Genomic DNA, 15,908 nt, shown 5'->3' on the forward strand with positions numbered 1-15,908 from the left:
CAAAGAGTGAAGGAAGCGAGCTGATGGCAGCGGTGCGAACCCTCCAACCAAACCGTGAGTTCAGTATTTTTATCTCAACCGTTGTAAACGGATTTATGACTGTCATGGGTCCGGGATTAATCGTTAACATCGACAGTGGCACAGATAGTTGGCTTCTGTTTCAAATGCGGACAAAATGGCCTTGGAAAGCTTGTTTACATTGCCGTTCAGCCGGGTTGCTAGCGGAATGCTAACATTAGCTAACGTTAGCTAAACGCTGCCAGAATTAACGGCAGCTAACGCTAATTTCTTTTCCACTTGACGCTGTTGTTGAACTCAGTTTCCTGTATAAGTCTGCGTACATGCAGAGAGCATCATTAAATCGCTATTTTATTTCGTGTAAAACATTTACGTCAGCGCGCAAACAACGTCCTTTTACTGTGCAATTAGACGTTAAGTGAATTAAGGGCAGCAGCAGCAGCCATAAATCTCTGGTATCGGTTAATGTGAACCGTGCTTGGCTGTCTGATTATTTTTGGTTCATGTTAGCATCCCGCCTCATGTCTTAAATTCACGTAGTTAAACCTGTCAGGACGCCGTCCAACTGGAACATCAGGTGCAGCCAGCTATCTTTTTTTTTTCTCCTGCATGCAGAAAACGTAATTTCTGCACGTAGTTGGCCCCAGGCTGTTATTGCTGTGACTATAGTGTGACACTTTGAGACCATCCAGAGTGTGCCGAGCTTCTGCCTGCAGACCAGACACTGTGCATATTTACTTAACATGTACGCCCTAACGTGTAAATCAAATGCTGAGTTAGGACTTGCTCCTGCAAAGTGCACAGTGGATTTTCGAAATACAAAGGTCAATAATTAAGGACTTTATTTAAACATTTCACTGCCTCATTTTTCTTTCTGTTTGAATTGAAAGATGACACACTCATAAACATTAGAAATCCAGCTGCTTCTGTGCAGGACACATCTTTTCCCTCCTTTTAATGACTTCAGGAGAATTAGTGGCAAACAGGACTGGACTGAGTCGTGCATATTAGGGCTCGACCAGTGTGGTTTTTGTTGCCCCCCCCAAAAAAAAAACAAAAACAATACTGGTTATCAGTAATCAAGGAAAACTAATATAACCTGATAGCTGATATTTGAAATTGATATATACATTTTCAGTAAAAATGTAAATTATAACCATCAAAATGTACTTTGTTGAAATGCCTTTGTGTATTTATGTTTTACTGTGTTTAATTTGAAGATGCAAATTAGAAGTCATTTCACTAACAATAACAAAATTTATTGGTAACAATAAATGAATAAAATATTGTGGATATTTAGTACGTAATGTTCGCTACAAAAACAATGTGGTCACATTAGGAATTTGAAGAACAAGTAAAGAGTATTTGGCCATTAAATTAAATGACAAAAAAGGATGACTTAGTTTAGGCGTGTAACAATCGGCCCAAAGAAATCCTTCCTCAATATTAAACACAATTCCTGAATTTCAGATCACCAAGGCTGATAATCGAGTGACCCCACATGCTCATTTAATGTGTGTGCACATGATTATTGTGAAGATTTTCTTGAGTAATCATGTATAAAATGTCCAAAAATGAACAGTTTCCAAATGTCCCAAAATGTTTCCTCTGAAGGCCCACGTAACTTACTGTCATAGAAGACAAATAAACCCATAAAACAGGCTTTTTTTTTCTTTCTTTTTTTTGCATTTTTTTGTCTCTGAAACAAAGGCTTACATTAATAAACAGTTAATTGTCTATCTTTCAGTCTGTGGAATAACGGATTAATCATTTCTACTGTAGAGATTAGATTAGAACACTGAGTTTTCAGGTCACGAGTGCTTTAAATAAACAACCAAATTCAAAACTTTCCACACCATTTTCAATTGCTTAGACATGATTTTAATTTATTAATATTCATACTTTCAAAGCTGACACAGCTAAACAATTACCTGAGTAATCCATCAACACCTTATTATTCCACAACTTTTTTAGCAAATCATTTATTGCGTTCAAGCAAACATGTCAGATATTTCAGCCTTCTCACTGGTGAAGATTTTCTGCTTTTTATTAGTTTAATATTATATTACACTTCATATATTTGGGATAGAGCTGCAACTTCTAATAACTCTGTGGCTTAAAGAATTGAGTTTTGTCTATAAACTATCTGGTAATAAAAAAATATTGCCATCCTAATCTCTCCCAATCCAAGATGACGTATACAGATGTCACCAACATCAGATCTGCACCAATAATATTCAATTTCCTGTCATAGATGGCAAAGAAAAAACATCAATTTCTCACATTTCAGTATCTGGAGCCTGCATTAGGTTTACATTTTTGCTTCAAGATTGATTATTAAATCATCAAAAATGATGTCAAATTTATTTTACATCAGTAAGTCTTGCAGCTGTTGTCAGAGGTTTTGTATCGTCACCTGTTAAAGAAATAGTGACTCTGTTGATAGTTTGTCAGTTTAGCAAGTTTATCAAGAAGAATAAATTGCTGTTTATAATATATTTTTAACAGATTTTGGTGCAAACAATAACTTTGAACTTGTAAAACGAAAAAAAAGAAAAGATAAGATAAGATTTTCTGCACATTTCTTTCTTTTTAACACATTTCTTTTTCTCATACTTGTATAGACAGTCAAGTGCTTCTTCCTAACAAATATCTGCAGGGCGTTAAGTTTCAGAGAGGAACTGCTGAATTCTTTTCTCGGTCTGCTTTTTCTAAAAATAACAAAATGTTAAGTCACTGAGTTTAGAAATTAAAGGCGTCACTGGCATGTAGTTATCAGAAATCAAGATTGCACAATATGTCAGTGTCTCCCCACACATTTAAGTCTGCAAGTCTGTTTATGTGGCAACGCTTCCCCAACAGTCAGGTCAAAGATATTTCAAACTTTGTTCCTTAGATGCACTTCAAATAAACAAGGCCGTGTCCGCTATAAATGAGATGAAAAATAGTTGTTTTGAAATGAGTTCTGGAGCAGATTCAGGCTGCAACGCACTCTGGATTAAAGGTTAGTTCAGATCCTTGCAGGGTGCTCAGCAGGAAGTGTCTGAGTCTGGCCAGCAATGAACCCTGAGTCATGTAGCTCAAGGTTGGGTGAAAGTCAGACTTTATTAGATATTTAGAGAAAAAAAAGAAAAAAAAACTCAGAAAATGGCGAGTCTCTGAGTGGGTAGAGGTTCAACAGAGGTCTCAGATAGTGATGTATGACATGAAATGTGAGGGCAAAGGAAAAAAAAGAGGCTGGACTGGATTAACTTATGCAAATGTAGTCTTGTCTTCGTCCTTTCGTTGAACTTGAGCGAGCTTCCTTCTGTGGATCGAATTCAGCATTTTACTATGTTGTCACATGAGCCTTTAGAAGAAACACAGTGATGTTACTGTTCAGCTGCAGCTTCAGCTTTCATGGCTCTGGACTTCTAATAAATAGTGGATGAATTGGTTTGGCATTAAATGAAACATTAGGCATTTTTTTTAAAGCGGAAACTTAAGACATTGTCTGATTTCAGCTTCTTAGATTTTCCTGTTACTGTCTGTTTTTGTATCTTTTCATTTGTCATATATTTGTATTTTGGACTGTTGGCTAAATAATACGACTAACTTTGAGGTGACCAAATATTTTTATTGTCTTGTTTATTCTCTCAATTAATCAATTAATTTTTTGATTTATAAAACGTCAGAAAATAGTAAAAAAAAAATGTCAGTGTTTCCCAAAACTTGCAGTGGCATCCTTAGATGTCTTTTTTTTGTACACAAAAAAGTATATACATTTCACTGTCATCGAGGAAAGAAGAAACCTGAAAATATTTGTATTTAAGGAGCTGCAATCAGAGTAATTAGCCTGTTTTTCTTTCATTGTTTAACCCAATTAAATGAATTTATAAACAGTTGATAATTGATTGACTAGTCAACCACTAGTCAAGTGATTGTTGGAGCTCAATCAAATAAGACATTTTTAGACATATTTTTGGACTCTGATAAACAGTGGTGAGTATTTTTTTAAATTTTTGGACTAAAAAAACGATCTCCTGAATCCAAAATATCATCAGTTTCAATCGATAACAAGGGTTTCAATAGGGTCCTTGCACCGTTAGTGCTCGGACCCTAATGAAAACCTAACAATCCTTCATGCTTTCAGATCAGTTTAATGATTACATTCTCGTCTTTGGGTAGTCAAAATTCACCATCATTATCTTTGATTTAATGAAACCAAAATTGTTCCAAAGAAGCATTTTCATCAAGGCTGAAACAAAGCTGTTTTTCAAGCTTGTTAGAAGTTGACACAGGGATACAGAGTTTCACCCCATTAAAATGTGGAATATAAAGTTCCCCCAGGTCACTTAAACCCCCAGAGTCCCTTAAAAAATAAGGAGTACGTGACCTCCGTGTCCTCAGTGGGAGCTGTGGCCCTGCTGGTAGCCTGACTAAGCAGGTGTAATGGAAGAGATTAACTGTTATGCTCAAGCTCTGAAACACTAATCCACTTAGGCACGGAAGGAGTTTATTTTAAATCAACTCGCTGCCAAAATGGCAGTAAGAACAGATTTCTGTATGTGGGTACCAGGCAGCAGTTAAATATTTATGAAGCAGTCGTACTTCACCACAATGAACCCTTTTACTAACTCTGATGTCCACAATGTGCGGACACAGATGTAACCAACATAGATGTAAATGTATATAAAAGATATTTTAGTAAGAATTATAGATTATTTCCTTGATTAGTCACGTGTAATATGTCTGCATATAGCGAGACCTTCGACTTTTCCCAAATTTCTCAAGTAGTTTTGTTTGAAACCCCAGTTAACTGTCACCAATGTGCTTGCTCATAGGATGCCTGTGTTTGTTGGGGTTTCCATGTATAATTTTGCAGGGTCTTTTGATAACCTAAATTGTTCTATCAATGACATTGTTAGATTTTAATCTCAAAGTGTAATTGAGTTAAATTTGTAAATTTGAATAATAAATACAGTAGTGTCTTACCTGTAATATTAAAGCTTGTTAGGTGAATTTGTATTGTTTCTCTATTGGAAAGCACTTTGGCACTACATCTGTTGTTAAATGTGCTGTATAAGTAACAGTGACTTAATTTACAAAGAACGGCAGAAATTTGGGACAAAATTTGATAAACAGTAAATCTTGTGCTGATGGATCAGTTGATTAATGAACTTATCATTTCTAGTCAAACTAAAAACATGAAAAATGAGATAAGAGCATTGAGTTTTAAGGTCATGGAGGCTTAAAATACAAAAACAAATGCTGTAGAGGGTTGTTCTGGCAGCGTTGTTTGTTCCCTGACTTTGAGATCCCTGAGGGTTTGCACAGATGTGCTTTTGTTTATTATCTCATCTGGACCCCTTCTGGGCTGCTTATACTAATAATAAGCGTCAGTGTGGACACTTGAGTGACTGTGCCTGATGGTGGAGAGGCTGGCTGTGTGTCCTTTAGTGAGTAATGAGTGGTTGTGGTTTGTCTACAGTATGACGTGCTCTGCTGACTTTTCTGTCTCCCTGACTGGCTAATGTTTAGCGGTGGAAATGCAGATCAGAGTCGATGCCCTGCTGCTGTAGAGCCCCAGACTGCAGCGTCACAGTTAAATGTGTAACAGTAGAGGAAATGCTAACGCTAATTATTGGTCAAGTGTATAGAAGTTTTCACCTCATATCGGTGAGAAAAGACCAAAATTACCCACATTGCTTCCATAATGTGATTATTTTGGGGGAAAAACAAAACAAACATCAGACACCCGTGTGCCAAGATGAACTTTAGTGTGAATGTTTTTGTTGATTCAAAGATTTTTTTAACTCATTTGTTTTAGTCCATGGTATTTTATTACACATATAGCAGACAATCTTGTAAGAACAGGGTTTTTCCTGCAGAGACCAATGTTTTGGTGCTCACAGAGGTTTCAGACAGCACCAAAGAAACATCACCTGTGCCTCAATGTTTAAAACTAAAAATATAAATGAATGTTTTTTTTTTTTTTTTTTAGCTTGATTGTTAATTGAGGGTTCATATACTAAGCAAAATAGACGTTTGTTTATCAAGTGGGTCAAAAAAGTATGTGACAATGCCATTACTCTGTGTTTCGTTATTTGTCATGCAAAAGCCCATTCTAACCAAGAGTTGACCGTAACTGTATCCTGTAGAGAAACATTGATTAGGCGTGTAACACCCTGTGGCATTGCTGCATAATTACCTTAATTTTTTGTGTTTTGTTTCCTTGTAGGACTGTCAGTCTTGCAAACAGATGGAGGAAAGGACTGTCATCAGATAACTGGATCGTCAACTTGTTGCTGAAGACTCTTGAGAAACCCAAGCCGGTCGTTTAAGATGTGAATTTGCTGAACGAAGAATGAGAAACTTGAGTAACAACGTCATCGCAGTGCGCTGGACTGCACCGTAATTTCTCACATAACATTTTATGCTTTAGCGCTCCTCATTCAGTCTCATCTTGCTGCTCTGCCTCACGCCCCGTCCTCTACCAGCTCTGCTGTGTAGCCCAGGCAGAGTGGACTCGTCCCTCTCCCCCTGGCCTCGTGCCCTCCCATCGGCGGCCCGCTCCGGCGGTGTGTTGGTGTACGATGGCGCGGTGGGACGCTGAGGGCTGCCGCGGGGGACTGTGATGTCAGAGCCCAACAGCCCGGGCGAGAGCCGGCGTGGCGCTCCCAGATTCTTCGTGGGCTGCGAGGACGATGAGAGCGAGGTCCTGGAAGACAGCATAAGGACAGACATGGAGCTGTATGAGGACGACGAAGACACAGACTCGGTGGGAGACTCTTCCTCTGTTAGCTGCTGATACGACAGATCAGGGCTCTCAGTTAACACTGCACATCTCTCACATCCATAGTGGAATTTATCGCTTTTACACCAAGGCTACACTGAGCACGTAACCTTTGTGGACTGTTCACGGAGCAGCTGCTGCAACTCTACACTTCCACTATAATCAATGAAAGTAGCTGCACCAGGCGTGAGAGCAGTGCCTAAGTGGTGCAAATGGAGATCCATGCTGCAAACAAAAATAGATCTGTCATCTATTTTTATTTTATTTACACAAGTTTTGCAGCCCTTATACATAGAAATGCACCTTGAAGTATCTAGACTTTGTGATTAAACTACTGCTATATATACAGGGAAAGAACTAATGTGTATAAAATGGGGCTTTCACTTTGCCGTTTTGATCACCCTGCCAGCATTTATTTTGCCAGTATCAGCTGACGGTTGCTCATTAACTTTATCCCTTACAGAGTCTACTGTAGTGTGTAAATGTTAACCTACCCATATTACACTACCCATATTACACATGCTCTGCGTAACACTTAAATTTCACAGCGCTGTGCTGGATTCAGAAACTGAAGCCAACAACAATCCCAAAACAAAAGCTCACTGGCTTGTTTTCCCACATCCCTGTGCCATCTAATTGCGGCAGGTGTGGCCAGTAATGAAATTAATCCTCAGCATATTCGCTCCGAAAACAGTCTGTGTATTCATTCTAGCCATTATAGCTGGGTTTTCTCAAAAGAGCTCAATGCATATTTAATTTAGTCTGCAAATTAGTCAAGTAAATTTGCAACATTAAATACATTTCTCTGTTGGAAAGGGCTTGAAAATATGATTAATATCTGAAGTGTTGTAGATTAGGACCAGATCATTTTACTACCGTTACCCGCTGTAAGGTTTCCATGTAGATATTCTGCTTATTTACATGCACTTAAGTAACCTGGTTACTTGGAAAAAAACTCGTTACACCAAATACATTTACATGAAGTGAATTCCCCTGAGTGTTGTAAACTATGTGTACGTGCAGCAGGTCAGATATCACATTTCTCACCAATGCATGAAAACATGGCTTTCTCATTTGACCTAATCGTGATAGAAGATGCATGCTTGCTTGCTTATTTATTTAGTGTGTAGTTGCACACAGAGCACAGCCTTTTCTCTGTATTTTACAAATGGGGAAATTTTTAGCAATGAAGCAGTGACTTATTTTGAATTGACGCTGCTAAATTGTGTTAATTTCAGTTCTTGTCAGATTGTCCAAATGCAAGAACAAACTCTTACATATAGTCAGCCTTTTTCACCCTGACGCTCTGCTGTCAGTAGTAGTTGCTTCGTCTAAACATGTATCTTGTAGAGGCATGAGCTGAGTTGCCTGATTATCACCATTTTCAGTTATATTCATCATAGAAATGTATCTGGGGAAATCATTTCTATAATCTTCATCCACATTATTTGTCTGTAGCCATAATATACGTTCCTTTGGTGAGTTAGTCGTCTGGATAGTAGCTAACAGACCAGAGTTTAATAATGGCAATGTACATTTTAAAATGGGTGTAGTTGGTAGTTTAAAAAAGCAAAACAAAAGAACCCCACAGTGTTCAAGTGTTCTTAATGTAAATTTGAGATTTTTTTTTTAGTTCTGTTTCTGGTTATAACATGTGTAGACATTTGTAATGCACAGTACGTCTCCAGTATGAAGTTTCTGGGGGATGTGTGGAATAAAGCTGCCTTTGTAAACGCTGCCGTGCTTCCCCCTTTCCCTTGTTCAGCCCCCGGAGCGACAGATTGTGGTGGGGATCTGTTGCATGATGAAGAAGTCCAAGTCCAAGCCAATGACCCAGATCCTGGAGAGGCTGTGCAGGTTCGAGTACATCACCGTGGTCATCTTCCCAGAGGACGTCATCCTCAACGAGCCTGTGGACAAATGGCCTCTGTGCGACTGCCTCATCTCCTTCCACTCCAAGGGTACAACACACACACACACACACATAAACACACGTACACATATTGTGCTTCTTGTGGGTTTTCATTTGTCATATTAGAATTATGTGTTTCCTAAACAGGTGATATCTTTAAATCTACACACACTCAAGTTAACGTCTATTGCACCACTGGCTTCTTATCAGTCTTTACACACTAAACAGAGCGCCTGTCTTGTAAAACAATGTCAGCGTTATGTTTAGTCCAACAGAGTCGATCTATGTCAGTCTGTTGCATGTGTTAATGTGTTCTCTAAAAATGTCTGATTTATTGAGTAGTTTCTCTGCATCTGTGTGTAAACCAGGATTCCCGCTGGATAAGGCAGTGAGCTACGCCAAACTGAGAAACCCTCTGCTCATCAATGACCTGAACATGCAGTACTACATACAGGACAGGTGCATCCATATCAGGAAGCTTTACAGAATCTGTTGAAGAAAATACAAGCAAAGCAAGGCTGGAGAATGCAGTAGTCATTTATCATAGCTCCTTTATTTCTAACAGGAGAGAGGTGTATCGCATCCTGCAGGAGGAAGGGATTGACCTACCGCGCTATGCTGTGCTGAACCGTGACCCAGATAAACCTGAAGGTCAGTCTGCTGCTGATAATAAGTCACTTTTTATTGAATACATCTGTTTACTTTAGTGCTGTTAACTTATGGCACAGCAAAAAACCACAGGACAAAGCCGATTCAGCCAACTTCTGATTTAGTTCTTAAGGCTTTTATCTCCCAGTTTTAAATGGAAAAGTGGTTATTTTTATTTCAGATTAATCTGTCTATGATTTGATTAGTTGTTTCTTCTATACAATGTCAAAAAATGGTGAACAGTGCACGTCAGTGTTTTCTATAAACCAAGTATGATGTCGTCAAATGTTTAATTTCATCCACAACCCAAAGATATTCAGTTTACTGTCAAAATGGAGGAAAGAAACTAGAAAATATCCAGATTTATGAGGCTAGAATCTGATAATTTTGGATTTTTCTTTAAAAAAAACAAAAAAAAACAAAAAAAAGCGCTAAAAACTAATTAATTATCAGAATAGTTTACAATTAATTTTATAGCTGTCAAGTAATCAATTATTCTTTGCAGCTGTAGTTAAAAGCTCAGAAAAACATCCCCTTGTCCCTGCAGCATCCTATGAATGTTTTTTAAAGACGGCTTTGGTTTTATTTCAGCTCGTGGATAAATATAGTATCAAATGCGAAGCAGCCACAAGTGTCCCATACTTAAGTGCTGTGATTTGATGGGTCTGACATTCAAATCCTGTTTTTACACGGTGACACAGGCTCAGTCTCGGGCCAGTGAGCAATGAGACGTTTTAAGCGTCTGCCATCTTGACAGTAATGACTGTTCATGGTTCGGAGCGCAGAGCTGCTTCACAGGGCTCGAGAGTAAACACTGCGGGGTCGAGCGTCATCTGTATATATTATCAGAGGCGGTGAGAAGGAAACGTTGCTCTGTCTGTGTGTCTCAGAGTGTAACCTGGTCGAAGGAGAGGACCACGTGGAAGTGAATGGAGAGATATTCCAGAAGCCTTTTGTCGAGAAGCCTGTCTGTGCCGAGGACCACAACGTCTACATCTACTACCCCACCTCTGCTGGCGGTGGCAGCCAGCGACTCTTCAGAAAGGTCCCTGCTTTGGCCTCTGTGCCTTTGTTTCATTACTCTTTAAGTCCTCACTGTCACGGTGAACTGCTAGATTCTGGCAAAACTCATAAACATGAGTATTGTCGAGATCGTGATTTCTTATTGACTTTGGAAACATCATGCATTTATTGAACTTTTACAAAGTGGAAGTTTAAATATAATTAAACTGAAAAACAACCAAGAAAAGTAAAATAAGTAAAGCACATTACTGTCTGCAAGTGATGCAGCACCATGTTCTCCACAAACATGCAATGTTTCAAATGGCTCTATGTGAAGTTCCTCAGTACTATGAAATCATCCCATGTAGGCAGCATGCTAACTTGGACGCATTTAGTCATAGTCTGACAGATTGTAGTAATTTACTACTTCACTTTGCTCCCTGTAGAAAGTAATTTGTCACACTACTCACAGCATTGGCTGAGACACGCAGTCATGTAATTACCAGTTACTGTATCACATTAAACCTTACATATGCCCACGTATCAGCACAGATCTCCATCTTAGTAAGGAGAACATACACAAGATCTTTCCATCGTGCTCTTTAATATATGATCAGCACAAAGCCAACAGCAAAGTTAGTGAAAAGCAGGCCAAAGTGAGGGTGTGCTGGATTTGTAATGCAAGACAAAAACCAAATCATTTTAACTCGATTGTCTTGTTTTCACAACTGTTTGAGGCCAAAGATAAAATTCAGCCAATCACCTAGCCCTGACGTAACATTACTTCAGTTAAAAGATGGGATGAAGCTAACAGGTAATTACATAAATTTGCAAGTTTACGACCTGCAGCATCCTAAAACTGTCCTGTCCAGAACAGCGGCTCACAGCTTCCATTATGAAAATGCAGCAGGTCAGAAACAGGCTGGTCACTAATGGACGCTCTTGCACAGACTGTGACTTACAATGACACCCGAGCACATTTTTTCTGGCTAATGTATAGCTTTTACTCGTCGCTTTTAACTTCAAGCCCCCCTTTTCTTTATCCAAGTGCTCTTGTGTGCTTTAAGTAACAGCAACAACAATATATTTGGAAAGAGTCCAGGGCTGGTCTTGACATTTTGAATGCACACCTTTCGTTTTATGCGTTTAGTCATAATGTCAACTGTTGATCCACTGAAAAGACTGAAACACTCCAGGCATTAGCCTGCACCACTTAACAGCTTCTCGCCGTCTCAGAGAAAGTGCATTATCATTAATCAGTGGTAATATTGTCAAACATGGAGCTGTGAGCTTTAATTCTGATTGTGGTGGATGTTATACAGACGATACAGAGTGCACAGTTGAACTAACGGCTGAAAGGTCTGTGTTTTTTGTAGATTGGGAGCCGAAGCAGCGTCTACTCACCAGAGAGCAGCGTGAGGAAGACGGGCTCCTACATCTATGAAGAGTTCATGCCAACAGATGGCACTGATGTTAAGGTAGAGTACGAACTGAGGCACCGAGGTGATGTTGTAAGTCTGTGTTCATTAAATACTTACAGGAGAGTTTAACAATATTTTAGCATGAAACATCCAATCACACAGTTAAAAAATAGTTTGTATTGATATAATTTCACAGAAAGTAAAATAAACTGATGCCATGACACCCTCAGTCTTCCTGAACATGGTTTTATCTTAGAGGGAGACCGATTGTTTTATGTGGTACAATGAAGAATTTCAGAGACTGTTCTTATGAAAATCAAAGCCCATACCGGATTTAAATTTGGCCGCCGTCCCTGTCAAAGCGCTCCTGCAACGCTTGTAACGTTCCCTGGAAGTCTGGTTTTTATAAATTTGTCAAACACTGCCGTAATGAGCACTGAATCTCCCAAACTGTGTTAAAACGGCAACCCTTCAACTTGAATTTTATTTTGGGAAAGAAAAAGGAAGTCACAGGGAGCCAAATCTGGCGAATAGGGCGGATGGAGAGAGACGATTGTGTTGCTGTGGCCAAAACCCTGTGTGCAATCACTCACTGTGACTGGGTGCACAGTGTACTCGTACACCAATATGCCAACGCATCACAGTTCAGGTTGTTTATGCCAAACGTTCTCCTCAGGATGTTATGGTGGAACTCTGCATTCTCACGCCTTGTCCTGGTTTGGAAACTGCAGCTCTTCCACTGTGAAAACTGCTGTTTCTTCTCTTAGTGGTAGCCACTATGTTGAGTAACACAAAGGAATGTGTGTTACCTGATTTCAGGTGTACACTGTGGGACCGGATTACGCTCATGCCGAGGCCCGAAAGTCTCCAGCTTTGGACGGGAAGGTGGAGAGAGACAGCGAGGGTAAGGAGGTCCGCTACCCTGTCATGCTCTCAGCTATGGAGAAACTGGTGGCCCGCAAGGTCTGCCTGGCATTCAAGGTACGCAGAGTTGGTGGAGTTGATACAGTTGGTATATTATAGTGTGCATTTACCTTGTTGTGAGGTAAAAACTATGTCCTCTCCTCTCTCTTCACTGCAGCAAACTGTGTGTGGCTTTGACCTTCTGCGAGCCAACGGACATTCATATGTCTGTGACGTCAACGGGTTCAGCTTCGTGAAGAACTCAATGAAGTACTATGACGACTGTGCCAAGATCCTCGGGTACCAGCTTTTGTTTTTGTCATTTCTTGTGCACTTTTTCTTCAGTTTTCTGTCTTCAATCTGATCTGTTGTTTCAAATTTTGTGTCTCTTCAGGAATATTGTGATGCGTGAGCTGGCTCCTCAGTTTCAGATTCCTTGGTCCATCCCTACAGAAGCAGAAGACATCCCCATAGTTCCCACTACGTCAGGGACCATGTGAGTCATTTCAGGAGAAAGATAGAAGCTAAAACCACTTTAGAAATATGTTTTCAGTAGAGATGTGTTCAGTGTACTCCACATTTATTGGGGTGGTTCCTTAATTCATTAGAAAATATATTTTTTAAAAGTCCAGTCACTGAAAGAGCTTTCTTCTTAAAACCTGTTGAAAATTTATTGTGAAACAGACAAACAACACTAATAGTCTGATGACTGTCAGTGTGGTCTTGCAGAATGCGGTTGTTTGCTTTTCTCATCTTTATCTTTTTCATATTAACATTGAGATTGTCTCGAACATGAGCTGACTCAGTTTACTAATTAACTTAATTGTAACTGTTGTATACAGTTGCAAGATTTTTGTTATTAACTCCAATGAAAAAACAAATTGCAGCCATTTTACAGTCTCTTCGTGGTCTTATGTACTGTAGTATTTCATATTTATTTTAAATTTATAATGTGGTCTTATAAGTTGATATCTTGCTCTGTCTTGTTTTTTTTAGTATTTTATATTTACTTTACTATTGATTTTTCAAGTTGTCATCCAGTTTTCTGCCTTGCTTTTTCACACGTTTTTATTGCTGACTGTCTTAAAGCATGCACAGCACTTTGGCCAACTGTGGTTGTTTTAAAATGTGGCACATTAATAAACCTGATTGTGATTCTTCAGGATGGAGCTACGCTGTGTCATCGCTGTCATCCGACATGGAGACAGAACACCCAAACAGAAGATGAAGATGGAAGTTCGCAACCCCATGTAGGTCGTCTCTGTGCTAACAACTTCCTGTTTACTGCACATCCAGATGAAAGACTTTTGATTGATTTCACTGTGTTTGACCCAACCAGGTTCTTTGATTTATTTGAGAAATATGGAGGATACAAAACTGGGAAATTAAAGCTCAAGAAGCCAAAACAACTGCAGGTAAAAATAAATCAGTGGGTTGTAAGTTGTGATACAGAGCACCTATAATTTACTGCCTGTGTGTGTTTAAGTTTGTGTGAACATTTGTAATGTTGCCTGTTACTGTGAACCTCAACAGGAGGTGCTGGACATCACGCGGCAGTTGTTAGCAGAACTGGGACAACACAATGATTGTGAAATAGAAGAGAAGAAGTCCAAACTGGAGCAGCTGAAGACTGTTCTGGAAATGTAAGCGACGAGGAAACTGGGTCACTTTATTAACCGCTAATCCCTGATCTCATATTCACTTTACTGATATCTGGGTCATCTCAGCAAATTATGTCAAACCACAATGGACAGTGTATGCTCTAAAAACTAGCAAAAGGTAGTGAATCGCTAAGAATTTGATGAATGAAATGCATTGACGCGGTACAACTTGTAAAGCTCCTCGTTGAAATTCCACAAAGTGGTTGTAAGTTTTGTCCAAATTTTACTGTTGCTTTGTCACTAACTGCCACACACAACTCAAACAAACTTTTAAATGGCTGGACAAAGTTTTCTTTTGTTTGTTTTTGCAGCTTCAGCCTTGTTTTCAGCTTATGTCTGAATGTGACAAATTATTGCAATTTAATAAGCAAATAGAAGCATTGAACTGATCCTGGCCCTGTTTCTACATGTTCACTATCATATCTCTAGTAGTCATCATTTGTGCATAATAGCAAACCCCACTAATCTTATCATCAAAATGTGTTTAGAAATATCTTTTTCCTCTGATGATTGTGTTTTATTTCCTTCTAATACAGGTATGGTCACTTCTCGGGGATCAACAGAAAAGTGCAACTAACTTACCTGCCCCATGGGCAGCCCAAAACCTCGAGTGAGGAAGAAGGTAGGAAGATATAACTTCAATTTTTCCACTTTCTTTATAAAGTAGTGTATGTATAAGCTCAGACTGGCTGTTAACCGGCTCTGGATTCATCTTCAGACACGCGTAAGGAAGGTCCATCTCTGCTGCTGGTGCTGAAGTGGGGAGGAGAGCTGACTCCTGCTGGCAGAGTGCAGGCTGAAGAACTGGGACGAGCCTTCCGCTGTATGTACCCCGGAGGACAAGGTGAGACACACACAGCACTGTTTTCCTACTGACATGTCATGTAGTATGTTATTTATCTTGCTGTTAGTGCATCCTACCCTTCCAATGTCAAAAAAGTATTAATTGTGCACAATTAATTGAATAATAATTACAATCCCACAAATATATGAACACAATTGACTGTGATATTATTATCATTTAATATGCTTCAGTGATTGAAAACTACCCATGTAGATAAAATCTGACATTAGAATGAGTGCTTTCACTATTTCAAAGTCGATCACATGCCTGTCTGAGCTGCTGTGCTGAGCGGAGACTAGAGGCTTCACTGTGCATAGAGGCCTGTCTACATGGGTTAATTGTAATGTCTATCAATAATCAGATGTTTAACAAGTGAGCTATTTTGGGTGCATTTTTATCTATGGTTTGCTTTAATAGGTATGTAGCTTAACATAGAAATCAGTGCTCTGTTTATTTCAATGTAAATAAGTAACATAAGTAACAGTGAAACAAATATATTTTGTCCCTAAGATCAGTAATTAATTATGATATATGATCACTTTAGCCATAATTATAAAGCCTGAGAACAAATGCAGTAAATTAGTAATAAGCTGGTAATAGTTAAATGAACTTGCTGTAATCAAAGATGCCCATAAATAAGGAGGTAATGAAAGTTAAACCAGCAAGAAATATATTTGATAGAGTTTCAGAAACAGCTGCCATATACAAACTACTGCCATCAGCC

The 15,908-nt window shown here is 39.1% G+C and overlaps 1 protein-coding gene across 9 annotated transcripts in view; it reads left to right on the forward strand.

Moving 5' to 3' along the window:
- ppip5k1a (diphosphoinositol pentakisphosphate kinase 1a) overlaps positions 1 to 15,908 on the forward strand; it is a 40,935-nt gene continuing 25,027 nt past the window's right edge. For all 9 annotated transcript variants that reach the window (XM_008292094.1, XM_008292097.1, XM_008292095.1 and 6 more), the window contains exons 1-15: positions 1 to 54; positions 6,239 to 6,778; positions 8,559 to 8,754; positions 9,074 to 9,164; positions 9,271 to 9,356; positions 10,244 to 10,398; positions 11,732 to 11,833; positions 12,596 to 12,757; positions 12,858 to 12,979; positions 13,074 to 13,175; positions 13,843 to 13,929; positions 14,019 to 14,094; positions 14,213 to 14,322; positions 14,877 to 14,962; positions 15,059 to 15,184. In XM_008292094.1, coding sequence (XP_008290316.1) covers positions 6,635 to 6,778; positions 8,559 to 8,754; positions 9,074 to 9,164; positions 9,271 to 9,356; positions 10,244 to 10,398; positions 11,732 to 11,833; positions 12,596 to 12,757; positions 12,858 to 12,979; positions 13,074 to 13,175; positions 13,843 to 13,929; positions 14,019 to 14,094; positions 14,213 to 14,322; positions 14,877 to 14,962; positions 15,059 to 15,184 — 1,645 coding nt within the window. In that variant the 5' untranslated portion in view covers positions 1 to 54; positions 6,239 to 6,634. The remainder of the gene's footprint in view (positions 55 to 6,238; positions 6,779 to 8,558; positions 8,755 to 9,073; positions 9,165 to 9,270; positions 9,357 to 10,243; positions 10,399 to 11,731; positions 11,834 to 12,595; positions 12,758 to 12,857; positions 12,980 to 13,073; positions 13,176 to 13,842; positions 13,930 to 14,018; positions 14,095 to 14,212; positions 14,323 to 14,876; positions 14,963 to 15,058; positions 15,185 to 15,908) is intronic.

The sequence above is a fragment of the Stegastes partitus genome, unplaced genomic scaffold (genome assembly GCF_000690725.1).
Source record: "Stegastes partitus isolate 25-593 unplaced genomic scaffold, Stegastes_partitus-1.0.2 Scaffold785, whole genome shotgun sequence".
NCBI classification, from domain to species: Eukaryota; Metazoa; Chordata; class Actinopteri; family Pomacentridae; genus Stegastes; species Stegastes partitus.